The sequence below is a fragment of the Bos mutus genome, chromosome 25 (assembly GCF_027580195.1).
Source record: "Bos mutus isolate GX-2022 chromosome 25, NWIPB_WYAK_1.1, whole genome shotgun sequence".
Classification (NCBI taxonomy): domain Eukaryota; kingdom Metazoa; phylum Chordata; class Mammalia; order Artiodactyla; family Bovidae; genus Bos; species Bos mutus.
Window position 1 is genome coordinate 33,091,324 of NC_091641.1, and position 22,205 is coordinate 33,113,528.

Consider the following 22,205-nt stretch of genomic DNA (forward strand, 5'->3'; position numbering starts at 1 on the left):
GAGGAGGCTGAATGCGAAGGTGGGTTTGAGGACAGTTACGGAGAATCAGCTCGGATTGGAGTTGTGGGCTGAGTTGCAGATGGGTCGAGGGACGTGGATGGCCAGGGGATGGGGAATGGAGTCAGAGACTCCAAGAGCTCTCCCTGGGGTGGTTTCCGTACCTGGCTCCCAGAGCAAGGGGCTGGGTGGGCAAACCCCTCCTCTAGAACCCTCGTGCACCGCCGCGGCGCTGACTCTTCCTCTCCACCTTGCAGGGACCGTAAGTGGCGACTATGGGCAGACTGGGCTACTGGACCTTGCTGGTGCTGCCGACCCTTCTGGTCTGGCGCGGTCCGGCGCAGAGCGCGGCGGCGGAGAAGGGTCCCCCGGCGCTGAACATCGCAGTGCTGCTGGGTCACAGCCACGACGTGACGGAGCGTGAACTGCGAAACCTGTGGGGCCCCGAGCAGGCAGCCGGGCTGCCCCTGGACGTGAACGTGGTGGCGCTGCTGATGAACCGCACGGATCCCAAGAGCCTCATCACGCACGTGTGTGACCTCATGTCAGGGGCACGCATCCACGGCCTGGTGTTCGGGGATGACACCGACCAGGAAGCCGTGGCCCAGATGCTGGATTTTATCTCCTCACAGACTTTCATTCCCATCCTGGGCATCCACGGGGGCGCATCTATGATCATGGCTGACAAGGTAAGGCCGGGAGGCAATGGGCCGTCAGGACCCCAGCGCGTGCCAGGCGTATGGCGGCCACTGCAAATTTTCGGGAGCTCCTGGCGTCCGTCTTAATCTGAAAGGGGGTTGTGGCCACCGACCCTGGGGAGAGCCAGGTCTTGCTTCTCCAACCTGGAATCGAATGGAAACGCTTTTTGCTTTGGTTTTGAAAGTGGAGAAACTCGGAGGCAGCTTGGGTGTGCCAGGAAGAATTCAGTAAATGCAGAAGTAAATGGGGTGGTGGAATGCTTAGAGACGGCTAGGTGGTGCACGGAGGTGAGCCTGGGGGCAACTTGAAACAATAAGGTTTATATTTCTGCAGTATCAGCTTTACCTGATTGTGTTGTGGCAAATGTCTATCTTTTCCCCTACTAAAAGCCACGGAAACTATTTTTAAAGGATCAAATGTGGGAATATTGTGGAATAAAATGCAAAGTTTTAGGTAAAGCAGAAAAAGGCAGAAAAATGTCATGTTTCCACAGACTCTCTACAATTAGAGGAAGTGGGGGGAAGTCTGAGGAGCCCTGGGCTAATGGCACACAGGTCTGTGTTTCTCCAAGGGAGTGGCTGTGAGTGGAGAGAAGGGACTGCTGACCCAGAGCATGGTGGCTTTGGGTGTTCCTACTTGTTACCTGGATGGGACTGCCCGGGGCTCCGAGGCCCTCAGATGGAGGGGTTGGCTCCCAAGGATGGATTTTGATAAGGGTAGTTGGAGGGTGTCCCAGTGAAGGAAAGGTGTCCAGATCTCTTGGCTTAGAGTGGGAGGGGGGTCTTTCTGTGGATCACCTGGGGGTGTTGGTGTGGAGAAGAGGGGTCTGGAGATTTGAGTGAGATGTTCTGAGGGCCTGGTTTGAGAACTGTGCCAAAGTGCAGGTGGAAAAGAAGCAAGGTGAAGAATGAGAAAGAAGGGGACGGTTGGTGTTTGTGGGTGCTCTGTGCTTCTATCTAAGCCCTGGAAGAGAAATGGGGGGGGGATGTCAGGAAGGAAGTGTGAATGTACTTGTGTGGTGTGGGCACCCCCAGCCCCGAGACCTTTTTGGAGCGTGTTCATTAGATAGCAGGAGACATCCTAATGGAGCCAGCAGACGTTTATCATAGCACTTTGCCTCTGATGCTCTCAAAGCACTTTTACATTCATCAAATCAAATACTACTTCTGCCTCAGCAATTCCCACAAGCTCCTTTGGGAACCATATTAATTCTTTCAGGTCTCCTGGGCTGCGGCACATTCTGTTGAAATACACAACCGATGCAGTATCTTATTAAACATTCCTTTTAAATGGTTGCAACCTAGCAGAATTCCTGTGTGGTTGAGTATTTTCCCAGCCACCTCTCAGTTTTGGGGGGGGGGTTCCTTTCTGGGATGAAAAAAGTAGGAAACAGCTGTGTCTTGCCACTGATATGTGGCCATTTCAGAACTGGCAAAGGTCTTAGAGTCTATTAGAGCATCCTGTAACTTTCAGGTGAAGAGATTGAGGCTCAGGGCAATTAAAGACTTAGCTAAGACCACACGATACATGATGGAACTAGATCTCTGGTTTTCTGGTCCTCTGGTTTCTGACGAACGCACAAAGGAGGAGGAGAACAGCATTTCCCAGCAGGGTTTTGGAGTGTGATTTGGGCTTTAAATATTACCACTGATTCCTTCTCCCTTCTGAAGTTTTGACGGAGCAACATGCACTTAAACAGGAGCCATATTGAAAGTGAAATTTCTGTATCGACTAGGGCCCAGCACAATCAGTGGAGAAATACGGTAAAAGCTGAATAGGAGAAGTGTTGCCAGGTGTGGGGCTCGGGCTCTTGCCTGACTTACCCATCTGACTATAGGCAAAGAAGCAGGAACAGAAATGGGCTTATAGTTAGCATCCCCTTCATATGCAGTGACCCGTCCATGTCCGGCTCTGACTTACTGGACCTCTAAGAGGGTATTAGGAAGGGAGTTTTGAGAAGTCCGGAGGATATGGGTGGAAGCATCTTCTCTTGTGGAATTAAACTGCCTTATGGGGATTGGACATGAGTGTGACCCCACTTAAAGAAGAAAAAGGACCTCAGGATAGGGCGAGAGGAAAATGAGAAAGGATGTTTTCAGAGACGTAAAGATGGAAACTGATTTAAGAGCGGGTGGAGAGGAGAGGAATAAAAGGGTGCCTTGGCTCAAAAATGATGAAAGGAGTTGGATGGTCTTCATTACTGTTGGGGCTTTCCGAGTTGGTCTTGATGGCAGGAAATCAAAGAAGCCGTGGGATAACATTAGGGTATATGTTGGGTCCCCTATGTGGGATGTGCAAGTGATGTTAAGAGGAGTGGGGTTGAGGAGTGGGATTTCAGGAAACCTGATTGTGTTAAAGGAAAGAGATCGTCTGGGATGTGAACAGCCCTTCCTTCCATTAGTAACACGTTGAGTTGGCTTGTGTCTTTGCCGCCTGTTTCTGTGGAGTTGCAGTTTGGCTCTGAAGAAGCAGTCATGGACATCGCCTTGTTCGGTTGGGTGTGCCCTTGGTCTTGTGGCCACAGAATCTGAGTCTCCCCAAACCACTGAGACCTCTCCATCCCCCCTTAAGATGACATCATTTGGTAAAGCCCAGCACATACCTGTGTTGTCTGCACTTCTAAATTGGTAACATGATCCAGTCTCGGTGAATAAGAATGGCAGTTAATTTGACTATCAATTAAATCAATTAAATTTATGCCTCTCTCCCCAGTTCTTAACCTTTTCCCCAAACTTCTTTACCCTTGGTAGCGGGGTGGGGGGAGGAAAGAACAGAGCGTTGTAGTAATTGAAATGTGGGAAGTGGCAGATTTTTGTGGTTTAACTTAATTTACGATGGAGATATTAATTTTTTGCTTCTATCACTGGGTGGTCTTGAAATATAATTAATTTAGAGGTGAAAATAATGCTGAACGTTGATGGAGTTCTAACCTTATCTTGGTCTGGCCATTTTGTTCCCATGCACATGAAATCCACTCTGGCTTTAGTAACAGCCCTAGTAAATCAAGCATAGACACTGGACTTTTATGTCGCTGCTCAATGTCCTCACCTCCTCCCCTTCCTCCCTTATTCCTAACTGCTCCACGGGAGGGAAGAGGCAAGGCTTACAATTTAGCTACATCCATCCATGTCAGTTACTGCGTGGGTTTTGCTTTATATATTATTTCTATATATACTTTTTATCTCCTCTACTGGAGTGTAAGTTCCTTGAGGACAGATTTTTTTTTTCAAAGTGTTTATGTGTATATGTATATTTGAAATAATGATATTCCTCCTCCACAGACAGTTTATAAAAATAATGTCTTTTCATTACAGAGCACTTAGAAAGTGTATTAAAGTTTAAAGAAGAAAATAAAAATCTCCCTTTAAATCTTATCGCCAGGGGTAACCACTGTGGACTCTTGGATCTATTTAGTTTTAAGCTCTATGTATTTAGTTATAAGGGCTTCCCTCATAGCTCAGTTGGTAAAGAATCTGCCTGCAGTGCAGGAGACCCGGGTTCCATTCCTGGGTCGGGAAGATCCCCTGGAGAAGGAAATGGCAACCCACTCCAGTATTCTTGCCTGGAGAATCCCACAGACAGAAGAGCCTGGCGGGCTACAGTCCACGGGGTCACAAGAATCGGACACGACTTAGTGACTAAACCACCACCACCATTTAGTTATAAGTTCAGGATTATATTGTGTGTGTGTGTATTGTTTTGTTTATTGTACTTTGCCTCCTGTGGACTTTCTTAGAAAATCCAGGGTTTTTGTTTACCCTGGAAGAATCTCAGCCAACCTTCTCTTTGTCTTGTAGTTAGTCTCTCAGTAATTTCTCTGTGTATCTTAAACATTTTTTTAAGTTCTCTGTCTCTGTGTGCTGTGTTTCTATGGCATTTCCTCAATTCTTTATTCTAGTTAACCAGCTCTTTTCATTTGTGTCTGGTCTATTTTTTTGCCTATCTGTGGAGTCTTAAATTTCAACACTGATTCATTTTATTTCTAAGATACATAACGGTTTTCTGCTTTTGTTTTATTGAAACAATACCTTCTCATACCTTCCTGCTTTTGTTTTATTGAAACCTCTTCTCACTTTGTGGATGTAAATCTCTTCTGTCTCTTTGAGGATTTAAAAAATACTTCTTATGAAGTCCTCCTCTGATTGCTCTAGCATCTTTCCTTCTTCCCATATGAATTCTTCCGTTTTGTAGAGTTTGATCGTTGGATATCGTCACATGTTCTCGAATTTTTATTTGTGAACTTATTGTCAAGGCAGTTTTATGGCTTCTTCTGCCCTGTAGCTACAAGCTGGTATGTTTTTTAACCAGAGCTCTTGTCAACAGCTCAGCTCAGAGCTCTTTTCCTGCTCTGTACACTCTGTGGTGCAGGCTTGGGTCCTGGTCTCCTGTAGGCGCTCTCATTCTGGCCCCATTACACATGCAGGGATGCTCTTATGGCTGTGACTCATGGTGGGTGGTGCAGGCACTTTGTCCCCATTCACGGTTAGCTGCGTGGTTTGGGTCCAGTCCTGCCCCTTGTCCCCTTGGTAGATCTTGGGACCTCTGCTCCCATGGCTCATATCAGACTTACTCCCCCATGCACTTTGATTCCTCCTGAAATTGTAGAGTCTCATCTTTTGATTCATTTATTTTTAGGGAGCACCTTCTATTTCTGTGATTCCCTTATTTTCAAGCAGCATTTTATAAATTTTGAGATATCTAAAGTTTGATCTATAAATTCTGTGTCTTAGGAGCAGAAGAGGGAGGCAGCTGAATGTGTTCTTTCTGATTTTGACCCAGTTATATTTCACAACCTGCTTTTATTTCTTTCAGACTTGATTGTGTAGTCTTGGAATTTTTCCTTATCATTAAATCGACTTCTCAAACATGATTTTAAATGGTGCAGAATGTTCTGTTTATACCACAATGATTTAAACTTTTCTTCTATTTTTTCCCATCTTTAGTAAGGTTGGTTTCTGGTCCAGATGCGTGTTCTTTTGGGCACCTTGCACTGATCTTTGCTTTCTGCCTTTGTTTCTGGGTACATATATGGCGACTGAGTGAATCAAGTCATTGGTTTGGATGCCAGCTTGCTGCAGTTTCTGGAAGAACTTACCGTGCTGTGGGTCAGGGTTTTCCACCCAGTGTTTGTTCCCAAATGCTGACTGATTTCATGGGTGTGTGCCAAGTCTCCTCTTCTCTCTAGTGGGCAGATAATCACTAGCCATCCTGAGGATTAACAGACGTTGGGGGCTTCCATATGAAAGGCCTCCGTAGCTCTGCTGAGGAACAGCTCACCTGTAGGAGGCTGCTGCACTCGTAACCCGGCAGCTCCGAGTTTGGGTGGGAGTGATGAGCCTGCCCATTAAACTCAGAAAGCTTCTGGAAAGGGCAGACATGCACATCAGAAGGTCGACGGAGCCCACTCAGATCCTGATGTAGAGGCATCAGGTGGTTCCTCGGAGAGTGAGTGGGGAGGCCTATCTTTAGCCTTTTCCATGAGGCACGTCAGATGTAGTCATCACTCCTCCTCACAGAAGTCATGGAGAACCACCACCCTGTGAGGCACGGTAACCTTTCCGTGGGGCCCTGGGGGTCCCTGCTCATCACCTGGACCCTTGATAGATGTGGTCTGGCGGTGTTGGGGGAGTATTCATCTTCTCTTTGGTAGCCTCACATGGAAAATGCTTCTCTAGGTAGAGTGAGGAGAAGGCAATGGCACCCCACTCAAGTACTCTTGCCTGGCAAATCCCATGGACAGAGGAGCCTGGTAGGCTGCAGTCCATGGGGTTGCTAAGAGTCGGACACGACTGAGCGACTTCACTTTCACTTTTCACTTTCATGCATTGGAGAAGGAAATGGCAACCTACTCCAGTGTTCTTACCTGGAGAATCCCAGGGACGGGGGAGCCTGGTGGGCTGCCGTCTATGGGGTTGCACAGAGTTAGACACGACTGAAGTGACTTAACAGGTAGAGTGAAGGGGAGACGGAAAGATAATGACAGAGAGAAAGAGAGTGTGGAAAATCTCGGATTTGTAACAGGGGCTTGGTGGCTTCTGATAAGGCCATCATGAAAAGGAATGGTTATAAGGTTACTAACTACTGTGGTTTGTTCTACACTGCCCCTTAATTATTTAAATTTGAATTACTTGCCAACGTTTTAAAGTTAGGCGGTATCACATTTATTATTATTTTTTTGAACCCAAATTTCCTGCTTCTTTGGGAAAATCAGAAGGCCTGGTAACACTAGCCTTGCTTCTCCCCATAGTGACAGGTGCTGGAGATGAATAGTGCCCCTCTCCCCCTTAAACTGGAAAAGGAAATGGCAACCCACTCCAGTATTCTTGCCTGGAGAATCCCCATGGACAGAGGAGCCTGGTGGGCTACAGTCCATGGGGTTGCAAAGAGTTGGTCACGACTGAAGCGACTGAGCACCCCCTTAAACGGGCCTGAAGCTTGTCCTGCCTTCAGACTCCAGTTTGCTCACCTCACTCACTCATGTCACAGAGCTAGTCCTGAAGGCACTGGGGTTGGTGACCCCTGATACGATAAAGAAAGAAGCTGGCCTTTGTTAAGAGGGTCGCTTTCCTTCTCTCCCAGACTGCTCCTTGAGAGGTGGAAAACTGGAGGTGTGCACGCAGCCACGTTGCAACATTCACAGCTGCCACCCCTAATCCACGGTGGCATTTTGTCCTTTTTGACCACAAGCCCTAAATTCTTCTAACATGGTCCTCCAGGAAGCCACTACCAAGTTAGTTAGCTTGAGTTCACTAACTACCAAGTTAGTGAACTTGAGTCAGAAGACCCCAGAATACCCTAGACAAACAGTCTGAGCACCTACATTCCATTTCCAAATGGCAGTGTGACTTTGAGACAGTCTCTTCAGCTTTCTCTCCCTCAGTTTCTCCTTCTGTAAAATGAAAGTTTAGGGAGATAGTATCTTTTAAAACCTCTTTCCAGCTCTGAAAATTTTGTTGCCTTCGAGAAAAGGCTGTGAAGAAACATAACAAAATGTGAGCTGTGATTATCTTTGGGTGGTTTGTTCATGGGTGTTTTCATTTTTTAAAAAATATCATTACAGCAAGGCTAATAAGTTGAAACTTGAGTTGGATTGTCTGTGTTTAAATTCAGGTTCTGGGTGATCATGGGGAAGTTGCTTCATGTCTCTGAGCCTTAGTGTCTTCGTCTTTAGGATGAAGACAGTAATAGTACCTGCTTCCTAGAGATTTAAATGAGATAATAGATATAAAGTATGTAGCTTAGTGATTGGCTCTTAATATATACTTCTTATAGGAATGTTACTGTTATTGTGTCTATATCTCGTGGTTTTTATTTTTCTCCAAAGTACATGTGTGTTCTTAGTTGCTCAGTCGTGTCTGACTCTTCGCAACCCCATGGACTGCGGTCTGCCAGGCTCCTCTGTCCTTGGGGATTCTCCAGGCAAGAATACTGGACTGGATTGCTAGGCCCTCCTCCAGGGGATCTTCCCAAGCCAGGGATCGAACCCAATGCAGGCGGATTCTTTACTGATTGAACCACCAGGGAAGCCCATAGTACATGTGCTTTTTAATAACCAGAAGGGGTATTATAATAAAATTATAATAATATTATAACAACCTGAAGGGTAATGTGGTGATATGAGGCTATTCCCTGGGAGAAACTGGAAATGAGTCTCATAGAACTCTTAGATGGGAGAGTCCAACATGAAATGATTCATAATTTCTGAACTGGGACAACCAGAAGCTTTCTTTGAGTTTTTAGGTTGCTATGAGCTTTATCTTGGCAAACTGAAGATTAAATGTGGCCAGTGTGAAAGTGACTGTTAGAGGTGACCTTTATGGTAAATAACTCCACCAATTGGAATACATGTTTGCACTGGGCTTAGGGCTTTGGGTCTAGACATATATGTGTGTGTGTTAGTCACTCAGTCATGTTCAACTCTTTGCAAGCCCATGGACTGTAGCCCACCAGGCTCCTCTGTCCATGGAATTCTCCAGGCAAGAATACTGCAGTGGGTAGCCATTCCTTTCTCCAGGGGATGGTCCCGACCCAGGGATTGAACCTGGGTCTTCTGCGTTGCAGACGTATTCTTTATCATCTGAGCCACCAGGGAAGCCCGTGGACATGTATAGTTTCTCATTTTCTTTCTGCCAAGGATTAAGCGCCTCTGAGACAGCCTGAGGCCACCTGGCAGCCCCAAAGATATTTGACTGAAGAATCCTTGTGATCTTATTCTTTTCCTCTTATTTTATTATCCTTTTAAATTAATGATTGTAAATCCAGTTGGTTTAGGGAAGAGGCTTAGATTCAAGAGGGAATATAGATTTTGATGTTAATAATCTGGTTGCTTTAATTGAAATGATTTAAGATGTTGGATGATGGAAGTAAAATTCAAAACTGTCTTTCCAGATTGAAATGATGAACCCATACTACAGACTGCACTGAAGGGTTTAAGGATATACATTCTTGCAGGAAGAGGGAGATGTGACTTTCCAATTGACTTGAAATTGATTTTTGTAAGAATCATAAACCAGTGGACTGCCTCCTGATCTGGCTCCTGGATGCATCAGTATTTTATTTCACCAGCATAGTATTCTTAAATGCTTGAGTTTTAATGTCTTTGGACAAGGCATTCATTTTTAGGTTCCCTACAGCCCTCCTCACTCCCTGTTACCTCACATGTAATCAGATTCACACATTTATGTTAACTGCATGGTCTCTGCAAGCATTTGAAATTGTGATCCTTAATCACAGGATTTTTGTTTATTTCCTCATTTGTTTTGCATTGACCAAGATACTCAGCAGGTCCCAAGAAGTGATAGGGTTCATAAAAAAAATAAAGCCCACATCTCTAGAAATATAATGTTTAAATCAAGAGAGGTGATAGTTCTATTATACCTTTTCTGTTGTTAGGAGTCCCTTCCGCTCCAAGTCGCAGAGTATTTGACCAGCACGGGCTTAAACCATTAGGACATTTGGTTTTATTGTTGAACAAGGTGCCCTAGGTCTGGTTTAGTATCCCAGTAGCCCGTTGAGGGCTCAGGTCCTTTCCATTCCTCTGTCTTGCCTTCCCCAGATGTTGGTTCACCTTGGTCACAGTATGGCTGCTCTGTTTCAGCTGTCACATCTTCACCTGCCAGCGTTCATAAAAGGAAGAAAAGGGAGAGACGTAAGACTTTATTCTTGGCCCTCCCTCTATCCTTTTAATAGAGCAGACATCCTGTTACATTTCATTGGCCAAAACTGAGTCATATACCATCTCTTGAACATCACTGATTGAAATTAATAATCAAAATTTTTCTCCAAGAGTGGATAATTGCCACTGGAGCAAACTTTTCTTCTGTTAGCAGAGGTGTAGGAGCAGAGGCTAGTTGGTCCACCGGATGCTGTCTCGCAACATTAATGCATCTGGAGACTTGACTTAGTTGTGGGGGGGTAATATTTGAAGATGAATGTTGAAAAACTTCAGTATGTCCAGAGGAAGAGCCTCCAGGATTATGTAGTATCTAAATAATGTATGATGAGAGTCTCAGAATAAATATTTAGGAAAATTCAGCCTGGAGAAGATAAATCTCAGAGATGATAAGAGATATGTTCAAATACCCCATGGGCTCTTACAGGGTAGAAAGTTAAGTCTTAATTTTGTTGTTGTTGTTGTTCTGGGGACAGAACTGAGACCAGAGGGTGAAATTATAAGGTTGTTATGAAGAATAAGCTTTGGCAATTAGGTCTCTAATAGAAGACTGTGATATTTCATAGAATAATGTGTCTGTTGGACCTGACTGAGCCCAGAGTGACTGCCATCTGTCAGGGACACAACAGAGAGTCAGACTCACACTGGCAAGCTTGGACTGGGTCACTTCCGGGGTCCTTTCTAACTCCGAGACTCTGCACCTCTCAAGTTCTTGAATTTCTAAAAATCCCCACATCCTGATACTTTAGGCCCTTGGGTTTGGCTGAAAACCAACATCCTCACTTTCTGTAAGTGGGTGAGTAATTCAGTATAAATTTGCCTGGCATGGGGGAGGAATTTATGAACCCTGCATCATCACCCTAAATCCCCAGAGGACTTTACATCATTCCGAAGGGTAGGTGATATTTGAAAAGCATAAAACCTATGTATATATCAACTCACACACACACACACACATAAATATGAACATAAGTAGGTCAGCTGGCATCATATTTACTAGTGGAAATGTTTTTGGCTGAGAAGTTCATCTATAGAAGACGACGTTTAGAGTAATTGCCAATGATCTCAAAAAGGGAAGTTTTTTGCAGTTCAGTTAATCATCATTACTTATTAAAGTATATTCCTGTTTGTGTGCATATTACTTTGGTAATACTTTTGTATATCCTAAAGAGACAGCCAGACCCCTCTCTGATGTTTCAGCTAGGAAATTATCCTTTTCTGTCTGTTGTACTCCCCTGTGTTTTGAACATTTGCTTACGGCAGAAACTGCTCTGGGTACTATTCCATTGTTTATCTCTTCCTCTGTTTTCCCCTCACACCTCCCAAGGAGCAAACACAACCCGATTGCTTCCAAATGCTTTGCCTTTCCATTCAAATTTTACGACTTTGCATATGATGGAAACGGGTATAGTTTTTTTGTAATTATTCATTTATTAGAAATAGGTATGCAGGAGCAGAGTAAAAAAAAACAAACAGAAAATACAGTGCAGCAGAGAAAGAATGTTTGCTTAATTAATGCACGATGCCTGGTTCTCTCCGTGGAGGTGACCCTGTTACCTATTCAAAGAGAAAAAATGTTAATTGGGATGGTAGTTTGTTTCCCTTTGTGATTTTTGCTGAAGTTGGTATGTTACAAGGATCTTTTTCCTGTTTTAAAATCTCACTGACTTGAAAGAGGTTAATCATTTTCCATTGGTCCCCAACTGTGTCTGTTTTTTCCCAAGCAAAATAAAAGCTCACGCTGGAATACAAGCTGAAAATCACTGGCACCTCAAAGCTAGGCCTACCTACTCATCCAAGGGATTTAAGATCCTTTGGGGTTATCTGGGGAGAGGAGGAGTCAGGATCACTTTACAGGCTAATGAGAGCTATGGGCCCTTCCCCAGAGGAATATTCAGGAGCCTTCATCTGATACCATGTCAATTTCAGGGGCACACAGACCCTCTGAAACCCATTCATAGCCTCCTTGGAATTGATTTATTCTTACTGGTTTATGAATATGTTCATTCTTCACTGAGCCTGTAAAACCTGGGCCCAAATGTTCTATAGATATATCTGTGATCAAATTATTTGCTTCCTTGCTATATAGCACAGAGAGCTCAGCTCAGTGCTCTGTGATGACCTAGAGGGGTGGGTTGATGGAGTGAGGGGGGGTCCAAAAGGGAGGGGATACATATCACTGATTCACTTTGTTGCACAGCAGAAATGAATACAAAATTGTAAAGCTACTATCTCCAATACAAAGAATGCAGGTGCGTGCATGCACACGCGCGCACACACACACACATGCAGAAAAAAAGGTTATTTGCTTCCATGTAACTTAGAATCTAGTTGGAGGAGACGTGCAGTTAATGCCCTGAGTGATGCATCAATGATTTGGGGGCTATGAGACTATAGAAAGGAGCACCTCTTTCAGAGGTCTGAGGGTGGGGGATAAAAGCCAGGGAAGATGCCCTAGGGTCAAAGTCAAGAACTCTGGATCCAGGAACAGGCCACCACCCACGTGCCTGCCTGTAGGTCATCATCCAGCACAGTGGCCAGAGGAATAGCCTCAGTGTGGAGGGGGCCACGTCACCCCCCACTCCACCCCAACCTGTCCCTCGAGGCTGTCAGGCTCCAGGGACGCCTTGACAGCTCCTGGGTTTTCCTCTGGACGGCAGTTCTCAAAATCAAAACACTGAATTTTTTGCCGATTTCTAGTCTGTTGTCACAAATGGCGGGATGTCTCCTGCTTTATCTTGTCTCTTCCACGTTAGGAAATTCTTGACAGAAGGAGTGAATGCCATTCGAGATCCCTATTGTCTTGTATGTCTATAGTCCTTGGACTGGGAAAAAAAAAAAAAAAAAAAACCGAACACAAAACCCCTTATTTTCTAAGTGAATTGTTGTAAAGCTAAGATATTTGTGGGGCTGAGGACTTGTCGTGTTGATTGACGAGTGGACAGAGCCACTATGGGAAGACACTGGGAGCTGTAGAAAAGGATGTGCTTGCAGAGGCTCTAGCGCCAGCTGAGGGGCATGGCTTCCGCCTATGGAATTTTGAAGATGGTAGGCCCGGGTGAAGACCCGAGCTTTATGGTCAGATTGCCTTTAGTTAATTACTGTTGGTTTTCACCTTGGTTAATTGGTATTCATTTTTCCCCTCCCCTTGTTTACTATTCTTTTTTTTTTTTAAATTGAAGCATAACTGAAATAACATTATGTTAGTTTCAGGTAAATGATGCAATGATTTAATATTTGTATATATTGCAAAATGAACACCACAATGAGTCCAGTTAACATTCATCACTATGCATGCTTACAACCTATTTTTCTTGCAAAGCTGTTTCCCAAGGTGGTTTTTTTTTTTTAATTAGATAATTGCTTTACAGTATTATGTTGATTTCTGCCGTTCATCAACATGGATCAGCCACAGGTATACATATGTCCCCTCCCTCCTGAGCCCCCCTCCCATCTCCCACCCCATCCCACCCCTCCAGGCTGTCGCAGAGCACTGGGTTAAGCTCCCTGTGTTACGCAGCAAAGTTCCACTTGCTATCTATCTTATGTATGGTAATGTATTGTTTCAATACTATTCTTTTCTCCATTTGTCCCACCCTCTCCTTCCCCAGCTGTGTCCACTGAGGTGTTTTTTTATTTGAGGTGTTGTGTTTAATAGCAACAAATATGAAGAAATTGAAATTATCAAGTAAATCTTGATATCCATAGACTGGAAAATGTAGCAGATAAAAATGCTTATAAATAAGTTGTATTGATAATTACATATGAATTACATGATACAATATACAGTAAATTAAAAGCTATATATGAAGTTACATAATCAATATGTATATTTTATATATGTGTTTATATATAAGATATAGACAAAAAGACTAGAAGGATATATATCAAAACGTTAATAGTACCTGTTTGCAGATGAGATCAAAGGTGGTTTTTATTTTCTTTATACATCTCTGAATCTCACAAATCCTCTAAAGCTGTGCATTTATTAGATTATTTTTATGTTAACTGTGGCTGTTTTTTTAACAGTCCTTTACTGCTGATTGGCTTCCAGAAAGATGGACCACTGGATATTTCTAATAGCTATGATAAAGTACCTCTGTAGTCTAACTATGGCCAGCACTTGAAACAAAAATTTTTCTAATTGACTTGGTGAAAATGTTATCTCATTGTTTTAGTGTGCATCTCTTTTATGGCATCTGCTATGGAATATATTTAATTTAGTCACACCACACTTTTATATTCCCTGGGTGCTGTGCATCTTAACCTCTTTGATATTTCTCATTGTGTAAATGGAAAACCTCAGAAAATGATGGATCCCAGTATAAAGTACAGTGAAATGATTTGAATTTCTAAAAGAATAATAAATATTTTGAAGCCTGGCAGGGAGTTCTCTGATTGTTCATTCTTAGTCACCCGGCATTGCTCAGCCAGTGCGTCTGTATCAACGTTGTTTCAAGAATTGCTTTAACGTGTAAAATTTCCCAGTGGAAAATCATCTTGTGGGACTTGACTATTATGATTTGCCAGGAGGTGTGGGACAGAACTATGTCCTAGTTGGCTGGAGGTGGGCTCCTGTCACAGGCTTTGTGGTGAACAGTGGGGATGCAAAGGTTTGTTCTTTTCTTCAGAAAAGTGAAGGCAGGATAAGGATGTGATGGTCACTGCCCTGCCACCTGAAAGGGATATTGCCCGGGTGGCAGGGACTGACCTCTGTCTCTGTGGCTGGAGTAGGTGCAGTAAAAGGAATTGTAAGTGAAAGTAAGAGGGATTTAGGTTGATATTAAGAGGTGTAGGGGGAGCTTCAAAATATTTAACCACTAATAAAGCATGATCATTGTTATAAACTGTTTATGACCTTCCAAAATTCATATGTTGAAACCCAACCCCCATGTACTAGGTGGTAAAGCCTTTGGGAGGTGATTAGGTCATAAGGGTGGAACCCTTATAAAAAGAGACCCTGAAGAGTTGATGCTTGCAAAGTATGGAGAAGACTCTTGAGAGTCTCTTGGACAGCAAGGAGATCAAAGTCAGTCTTAAAGGACTACTCATTGGAAAGACTGAAGCTGAAGCCAAAGTTCCAGTACTTTGGCCACCTGATGTGAATGGCTGACTCATTGGAAAAGACCCTGATGCTGGGAAAGATTGAGGACAGGAGGAGAAGAGGGTGGCAGAGGATGAGATGGTTGGATGGCATCACTGATTCAGTGGGTATGAATGTGGGCAAACTCCAGGAGATGGTGAGGGACAGGGAAGCCTGGCTGGTGCTGCAGTCCACGGGGTTGGGAAGAGTCGGACATGACTTGGCGGCTGAAGTGCAGCAACAAAAGAGACTCCAGAGAGCTCCCTCACCCCTTTGTGCCGTGTGAGGACACAGTGAGAAGAGCTACTTTTTTGAACCAAGAAGCAGGTCCTCACTAGACTGTGAATCTCCTGGTGCCCTGATCTTGGACCTCCAGCCTCCAGAACTGTGAGAAAGAAATATCTGTTGTTTATAAACCACCCAGTCTCTGGTTCCTTGTTATATAGCAATCCGAAGGGACTAGGACAGTCAGTGATGAGTCAGAGCACAGACCCTCTTTGTAAGATCCTGGAGCTCCCATTGTGTTGGGCACTAGTCCTTTCGTGACTGCTTATGAGAAGGTGGAGCGGGGGAGGTTACTGAGGTAGGGACTGAATGGCAGAGGGACTTGAAGTCCCTGAAGGTGTGGCAATTGAAACCCAGGCATTTCAGTGTCTTAATAATCAGCTCGGTTGTACTCGTTTGTATCAGCTGGCTATCACACTAGAGTATTAGTGAGATCTCTCATGTCTTTGATGCCAAGGTGTGTGCAGTGGTTTTCCAGGGCAGGAAAGCAGATGGTTGTCTCCTCTGTCCTATGTCAGCCATGCCCTGAAATGGGGCTGAAAACCTTCTGAAGTTCCCTTTCCTAAAATATGGAATAGAAATGTGCTTTCTTCTACCTCTGAGCCCAGCGCTTTCCCCTTCTCTCCTGTGAGTTAATTCTCCACCTGCATGCCACATGCGTGCCCCCTCCCATGATAAGAGGCAGATGAGAGCTGAAGCCAGCTTTGCTTTCACTGCCCACCTTCCACCCCCTGGCTCCTTGTCTTCCAGGGCAAGACCTTCCCAAGCAACTCCTGTTTCATTGGCATTGAATCAAAGGGTCTGTTTCAGCCTCTAGTTTTGGGGGTGTGATGTGGTCACTGGCAGAAGCACAAAAATAATGTCGTAACCTGCTTGGAATACTCCATGCCTAAATGAGCTTCGTTCAAGACCCAGCTTTCCAAAGGATGTGCCTCAGTGGGGTCATATGCTTGATTTACACGTAGGGGCTGTGCTTTTCCTCCCTCCTATAGAGTGGGAAATTCTCCTTCCCCATCTTGGTGCCTGCTGCTGCTGCTGCTAAGTCGCCTCAGTCGTGTCCGACTCTGTGCGACCCCATAGACGGCAGCCCACCAGGTTTTCAAATCCTAATGGTTTCCAGGGAAGAGAGGCGTGTCTCTGGCTTCACCTGAGGATAGGAGGAACCTGGTATATCTTGGAGTTTATTGTTTGAGAGTGTCACAGGCTCAACTGTGTCCCCCTAAAAACTATGTTGAAGCCCTGGCCCTGGGGCACTCAGAATGTGACTGTGTTTGGAGATGGGGTTTTTACAGAGGTTATTAAGGTACAGTGAGGTCATACTTTAGGTTAAAATGGGTCCCAATACAATGTGACTTGTGTCGTTATAAACAGAGGAGATGAGGACACAGTCATGCACAGAAGGAAGACTGTGCGTAGATAACAGGGAGAAGACGGCCATCGGCAAGGCGAGGAGTGAGGCCTCAGAAGGAGCCAACCCTGCTGATACCTTGCTCTCAGACTTGTAGCCTCCACAACCAAGAGGCTAAATTTCTCTTAAATCACCTAGTCTATTGTTAAGCACTTTGGTATGGTGGCCCTAGCAAACCAATATGGAGAGGTGGGGTGACGCTTCAAGCTTAAACCCAAGCTTTCTTAATGCTCTAATTCTCCTCCCCAACTGGGAGGGAATTAAGATGCTCCAGCTCAGAACCCAGACCCCCATCTTCCTGAAGACTGACTTTGTTCTTCTTATGGTAATAAGGTTTCTGTTTTGGCCGAGGGGCTCCTGCATTGAGGAGTTGAGTCCTCATCTTGGAATCCTTCCTAGAACACTTCTAGGACTTCAGTGCTTCCTAAATAGTTTTACTCCAATAGCCTTAAGGAGTGTGGTAGACAGAATAATCGTCCTCCACAGATGTTCTAATGCCCAGAATCCGTGATATGTTGCCTTTTATAGCAAAAGGGATGTTGTAAGTATGATTAAGTTAAGGATCTTCGAGTGGGGATACTAACACGCTTCATTCATGCAATAGCATGATGAGGTAGGCTGCATTATCATCCCCAGTTTACAGATGAAGAAACTGAGGCTCATAGAGCCTTAAGGCATGTGTCTGAATTCACACAGGTGGCAAGTGGTAGGGCCAGGATTTGAACCTCGTTCTAGTTTGGCTCTTGGACAGGGCTTCCCAGCTTCCGCATCTTTGTTGTGGGGGTGGGGATGGTGTTCTGTGCACCATATAACGTCTAGCGGCATCCCTGGCCTCTCTCCTGGTTCTAGTAGTGGAATCCTCAAGCCCTAGTTGTGACCAACCAAAATGTCTCCAGACCTGCTAGCTGTTGCCTGGATGAGAACCCTGGCTCTGGGTTTTGAGGTTTGCTCACGGCCCATCTATACTGTGCTGTTCTGTTCTTAGTCCCTCAGTTCTATTCTTAGTCACTCAGTTGTGTCCGACTCTTTTGCAGCCCCATGGACTGTAGCCTGCCAGGCTCCTCTGTCCATGGGATTCTCCAGGCAAGGATACTGGAGCGGGTTGCCATTTCCTCCTCCAGGGGATCTTCCCGACCCAGGGATCGAACCCTCATCTCTTGCATCTCCTGTATTGGCAGGCAGATTCTTTACCACTGAGCCACCTGGGAAGCCCCACCACACAGTAGGTGCTTAATAAGTGACATCTTCCTTACACTTTGAGCCTCACATTTCACAAAAGCTTCGAAGCTCTCAGTAGGCAAGTGTCAGTTGATGTTCCTGCTTCTTTGTCTCAGCAGCATCCAGTGGAATCTGTTCTCCTGTTTGGGGGTTGGTGTCAAGCCCGGGCAGAACTCTGTGTGCGAGGATGTTAATCCTTTCCATCGGCTTCCCTGGCAGCTGAGGAGTGCTGTGGCAGATTGAGTAAGGGCACCGAGCAGATTGCAAAAGGCACAGACACTTGTGCACATAGGCGCTTAATATCCTTTGCAGAGGGGTGATTCATGTAGCTCACACATGGCCTTGTGGGGAGTTGTCTGAACGATTAACATGCCTCCACCAAAGTCTTTGAGAACAGAGTTTCCCCGTCATTCTTGGACCTTGATGGGGAAAAAAAGAGTCAAGAAATTCGGGATACTTGGGCAAGAGGAAAGAGCAAGAGTAAATTAATGACAAGCTCTCTGTTAATTTGAGCATTTCTCCAAAAAACAGTGAGATCAAGTTATATCTCGTAAATGAATCTATTAACTTTTATGGTTGATTTGGGCTAGGGCAATTGGTTGGAAGAATTCATTAAAGCTGCCAAAATCTCTGGCTCAGCTGCATGTAGGGGTGTTTCTGTTCCCCAAGCATACCTGCCTCTGCCTCTAAGCAGTGGTATCAGAAATACAAATTGTCAGTCGCAACATGAGATCAGCTCATCCACTTTGTAGCACGTACTGATGCTTTATTCCCTTTTATGTCTGAATAATATTGCATTGTGGATAAACACACTTTGCTTACCCAGTCATCCTTTGATAGACATTTGTGTTGTCTCCAGCTTTTGACTATTGGAAACAGTGATGCTAAGAACATTTGTGCACAATTTTTGTTGTTGTTGTTGTTGAGCACCTGTTTTCAATTCTTTTGGGTGTATGCCCCACCAGAATGCTGGGTCATATGGTAATGCTACATGTAACTGATTGACGATTGACCTTTATTCCCCCACAGTGCTTTTCTTTACATCTTTAAAAGAAAATACATTTAAAAAGGAAATGCTATATCACTACCAAAAATAGAAACCGGTTTCCCTTGCCATAAATAGATGGCAACAGTAAACTAACATGCAAAATCACACACGCACACAAACTTAAAAGGAAAGTTATTAAAATGAGGAAACACAACACAGAGCTATTAAATATAACTGGGTGCTATTTTCTACTAAGGCTTAGCATATCACACTCTCTTTTAAAGGGACATTAAAAAGTGTCAAAAAGGTGTTGAAGATCTATTAGCACCAAATGGAGACTTTCTCATCAACTAATTAGAAGAACTGAAAGTTAATCAGCGCTTTATCGCACATGCTTGATTGCTGTTTGGTGCCTTGCTTGTGTAAGACAGAGCCATCTCTGGCTCCGAGTTGGGTCCTCTGGATCTGCCCATTCTTTAACCGCCTGACTCTGGGTGACTGCCTTCCTCTCTGTGTCACTGGGTCCCTGTCACCTTTTACTTGGACTCTGACTCCAGCCTTCCTGCCCACATGTTCACCATCAGCCACCACTCACACCACCAAAGGGGAGCTTTGAGCATATTAATCTCCACTCTTGAAGCTTTGGTGATATCCCCAGGGAAAAATTCATTATTTCTACTATTGCCTTTTAAGTTTCTTCTTCTTCTTCTTTATCCAGGGTAAAGTGTAAACTCTTATCCAGGTGCCCAAGAGTCCCTGCAGTCTGCTCTCTGTCCCCTCCTGCTGTTTCTCCCTCCCATACTGTAGTGGACTCTAGACGCCTGCCCTTCCGTCTACACACCCCATCGTTCCGACTGTGTCACTGCATGCCTCACCTGTGTTGATCATTACCTTGGTTGGCGTACCTCTCAGAGTTCTTTCAAAGATCAAATAAGACATATGGAGACCCTGAAAACTCTAAAGAGAAATACAGATGCAAAACGAGCCCTGCCTTGTCTGATGCCCTTGAAGTTTCCATGTCAAGGTGCCTTTTCGCCTCTTAGGTTAGAAGCAGTTGCCTTCCACTGCCTCTTGTGCTCTCAGTATCTTTCTTGCCACACGACAGACCGACTGGTCTCTCACATGAATGAATTTGTTTCTCTTTTTCATCCTTGCTGTCACCCTTCTCATCTGCCCTCCCGCCCCGGCCCCTGCAGCCCTCGCCAGTGCCTGGTGTATGTAGTTTGAAACAGCAAATCCCTGTCTTAACCTGCCCAAGAGGCTGTCTTGCCATCGTAGACCGGGAATGGAAAAGCCGTCGCTGCACTGGCTCCATCAAATATACTTTCTTTCCTTGTTTCTCTTCCCCTATTAGTTGCATCTTTGAATGTTCTTCCTCTAAAGGGAAGTGACAGTTTAATTGTTTGGGTTTCTTAAATTTATTTTCTGCTACACAGTTGACCACACGTGATAAGGCAGGCAGTCCCGCTTCATGCCATGATCCCCTCCCTCTTGCTCTTTGCATGAGGGGATTCAGCTGGAGCCATGAAGCAGCTAATTCTATGCGTGACAAGAGTGTTGAAAATCACTGTTGGGGACCGGAGCTTCCCTGGGGAGGAAGGAGACAGGTGTGTGCAGGAACCGGAAAGCTGACAGTTCTCCTGGCCTCAAGGTTACACCATTCTTTGATTGTCCAGGGTCCCTTCTGCCACTTACAATGGATTTCTGCACGATTATTCACTGTTTTTTGAAAACTTTTGAGCCTTTGGAAACGTGATACCTTAGACATCCAACATCATAATTGTTGATGGTATCGAAGTCACCTTATTGAACAAAATAGTTGACTGAGACCACAGAAAGGAGGTATTTAACTCAAGCCATTAAGTAGATGTGGAAGATGGGGTTCACAGTGATACAAGGACTTGCTAAAGGCACCTTATTTCCTGACTCCCTGTCCATGGATCTCCTGGCCCATCAAGTGGTGCTATAGAAAGGGCCTGCGAGGACATCCTTTTTCTGTGATGTGTGTGTGTGTGTGTGTGCGCGTGCACGCTCAGTTATGTCTCTTTGAGATCCCATGGACTGTAGCCCACCAGGCTTCTCTGTCCATAGGATTTCCCAGGCAAGAATTCTGGAGTTGGTCGCCATTTCCTACTCCAGGGGATCTTCCTGAACCAGGGATTGAATTGGAGTCTCTTGCATCTACCAGCGTTGGTGGGCTGATTCTTTACCAACTGCACCACCTGCTAAGTCGCTTCAGTCATGTCGGACTCTGTGCGACCCCAGAGATGGCAGCCCACGAGGCCCCTCCCGTCCCTGGGATTCTCCAGGCAAGAACACTGGAGTGGGTGGCCATTTCCTTCTCCAACTGTACCACCTGGAAAGCCTTTTTCTCTATGGGGGATCCTCAATGCAGACTTCATAGCCTTCGGATGAAATGTAAAACTACTGGTCATTCAAACCCTCTTACCCTGATTTCTGACCTCTGGCCACCTTTCTAACCTCCAGCCTCCATTCTCTCCCCTCTCTTTTCAGTTTCTTCTAGTTCTGCCTTCCCCAAAGAGAATTCCAAGGAATATTGGTCCCAAGAGGTTTTCCCTCCAGAGAAGAATTTAAGCCAAAATAAGTTTAGAAGATGTTCAGAATCAGGAAACCCTGAACACCAGGAAACCCTCGAATATTTACAACACGTTGTCCCATTTGAGGCTTTGAGAAGTCCTGCCCTATAGACCTCTTTTAAAGTGTATTTGGTTTCCTAAATGGATTCTATTGTGAAGCTCCCCTTTTGTTTTTTGTATAATACTTGTCCTTGTTGGCTTGATTAAACATAACAAAAAGTACTGCTCAGGTGTTTCGGTGCACCTGGCTGCTTGCCTGTGCTTCTGCTCTGCCTCTCTCTGGAACCCTTCAGGACTCATCTCAGAAGTCATGCTCTGGGAGAACTTGTATCACTGCTCTCCCAGGAGTTAGGTGCCTTTCCTGTGGCTTTTTGCAGCTCCTGCATTCTGAAGCCGAGGATATTTTTTGTTGAGAATGGGAACCATTCTTTCTCACCAACCTCTATCTGTGTGTGTGTTCAGCCATTCCACAAGTACGTATGGTGCCTCTCATGTCCAGGCATACTTTAGAAGGCCCCAGGGACCTTCAATGACTGGAACAAGCCCCTGCCCTCAGGGGGCTTACATTCAAGGGATGGGAACAAAATATGAACTTGTGACAAATATGTAATGTTAGATTGTGGCAAGAGCTAGGATAAAAGCAGGATTAAGAGATGGAGAGTATTGGGAGAGGCCCTTCACCATAGGGTTTTCAGAAAAGCTGAATCAGCTAGGATGGGTTTGCTTATACTGCATAAACAATAACCCCTGTATCTTAA

The 22,205-nt window shown here is 44.9% G+C and overlaps 1 protein-coding gene across 2 annotated transcripts in view; it reads left to right on the forward strand.

Moving 5' to 3' along the window:
• Positions 1-257: 257 nt before the first annotated feature.
• GRIN2A (glutamate ionotropic receptor NMDA type subunit 2A) overlaps positions 258-22,205 on the forward strand; it is a 446,329-nt gene continuing 424,381 nt past the window's right edge. The window contains exon 1 of one of the 2 annotated variants that reach the window (XM_005889409.2): positions 258-686. In XM_005889409.2, the coding sequence (XP_005889471.2) occupies positions 273-686 (414 nt within the window). In that variant the 5' untranslated portion in view covers positions 258-272. The remainder of the gene's footprint in view (positions 687-22,205) is intronic. The other variant, XM_014476279.2, reaches the window with a different exon arrangement.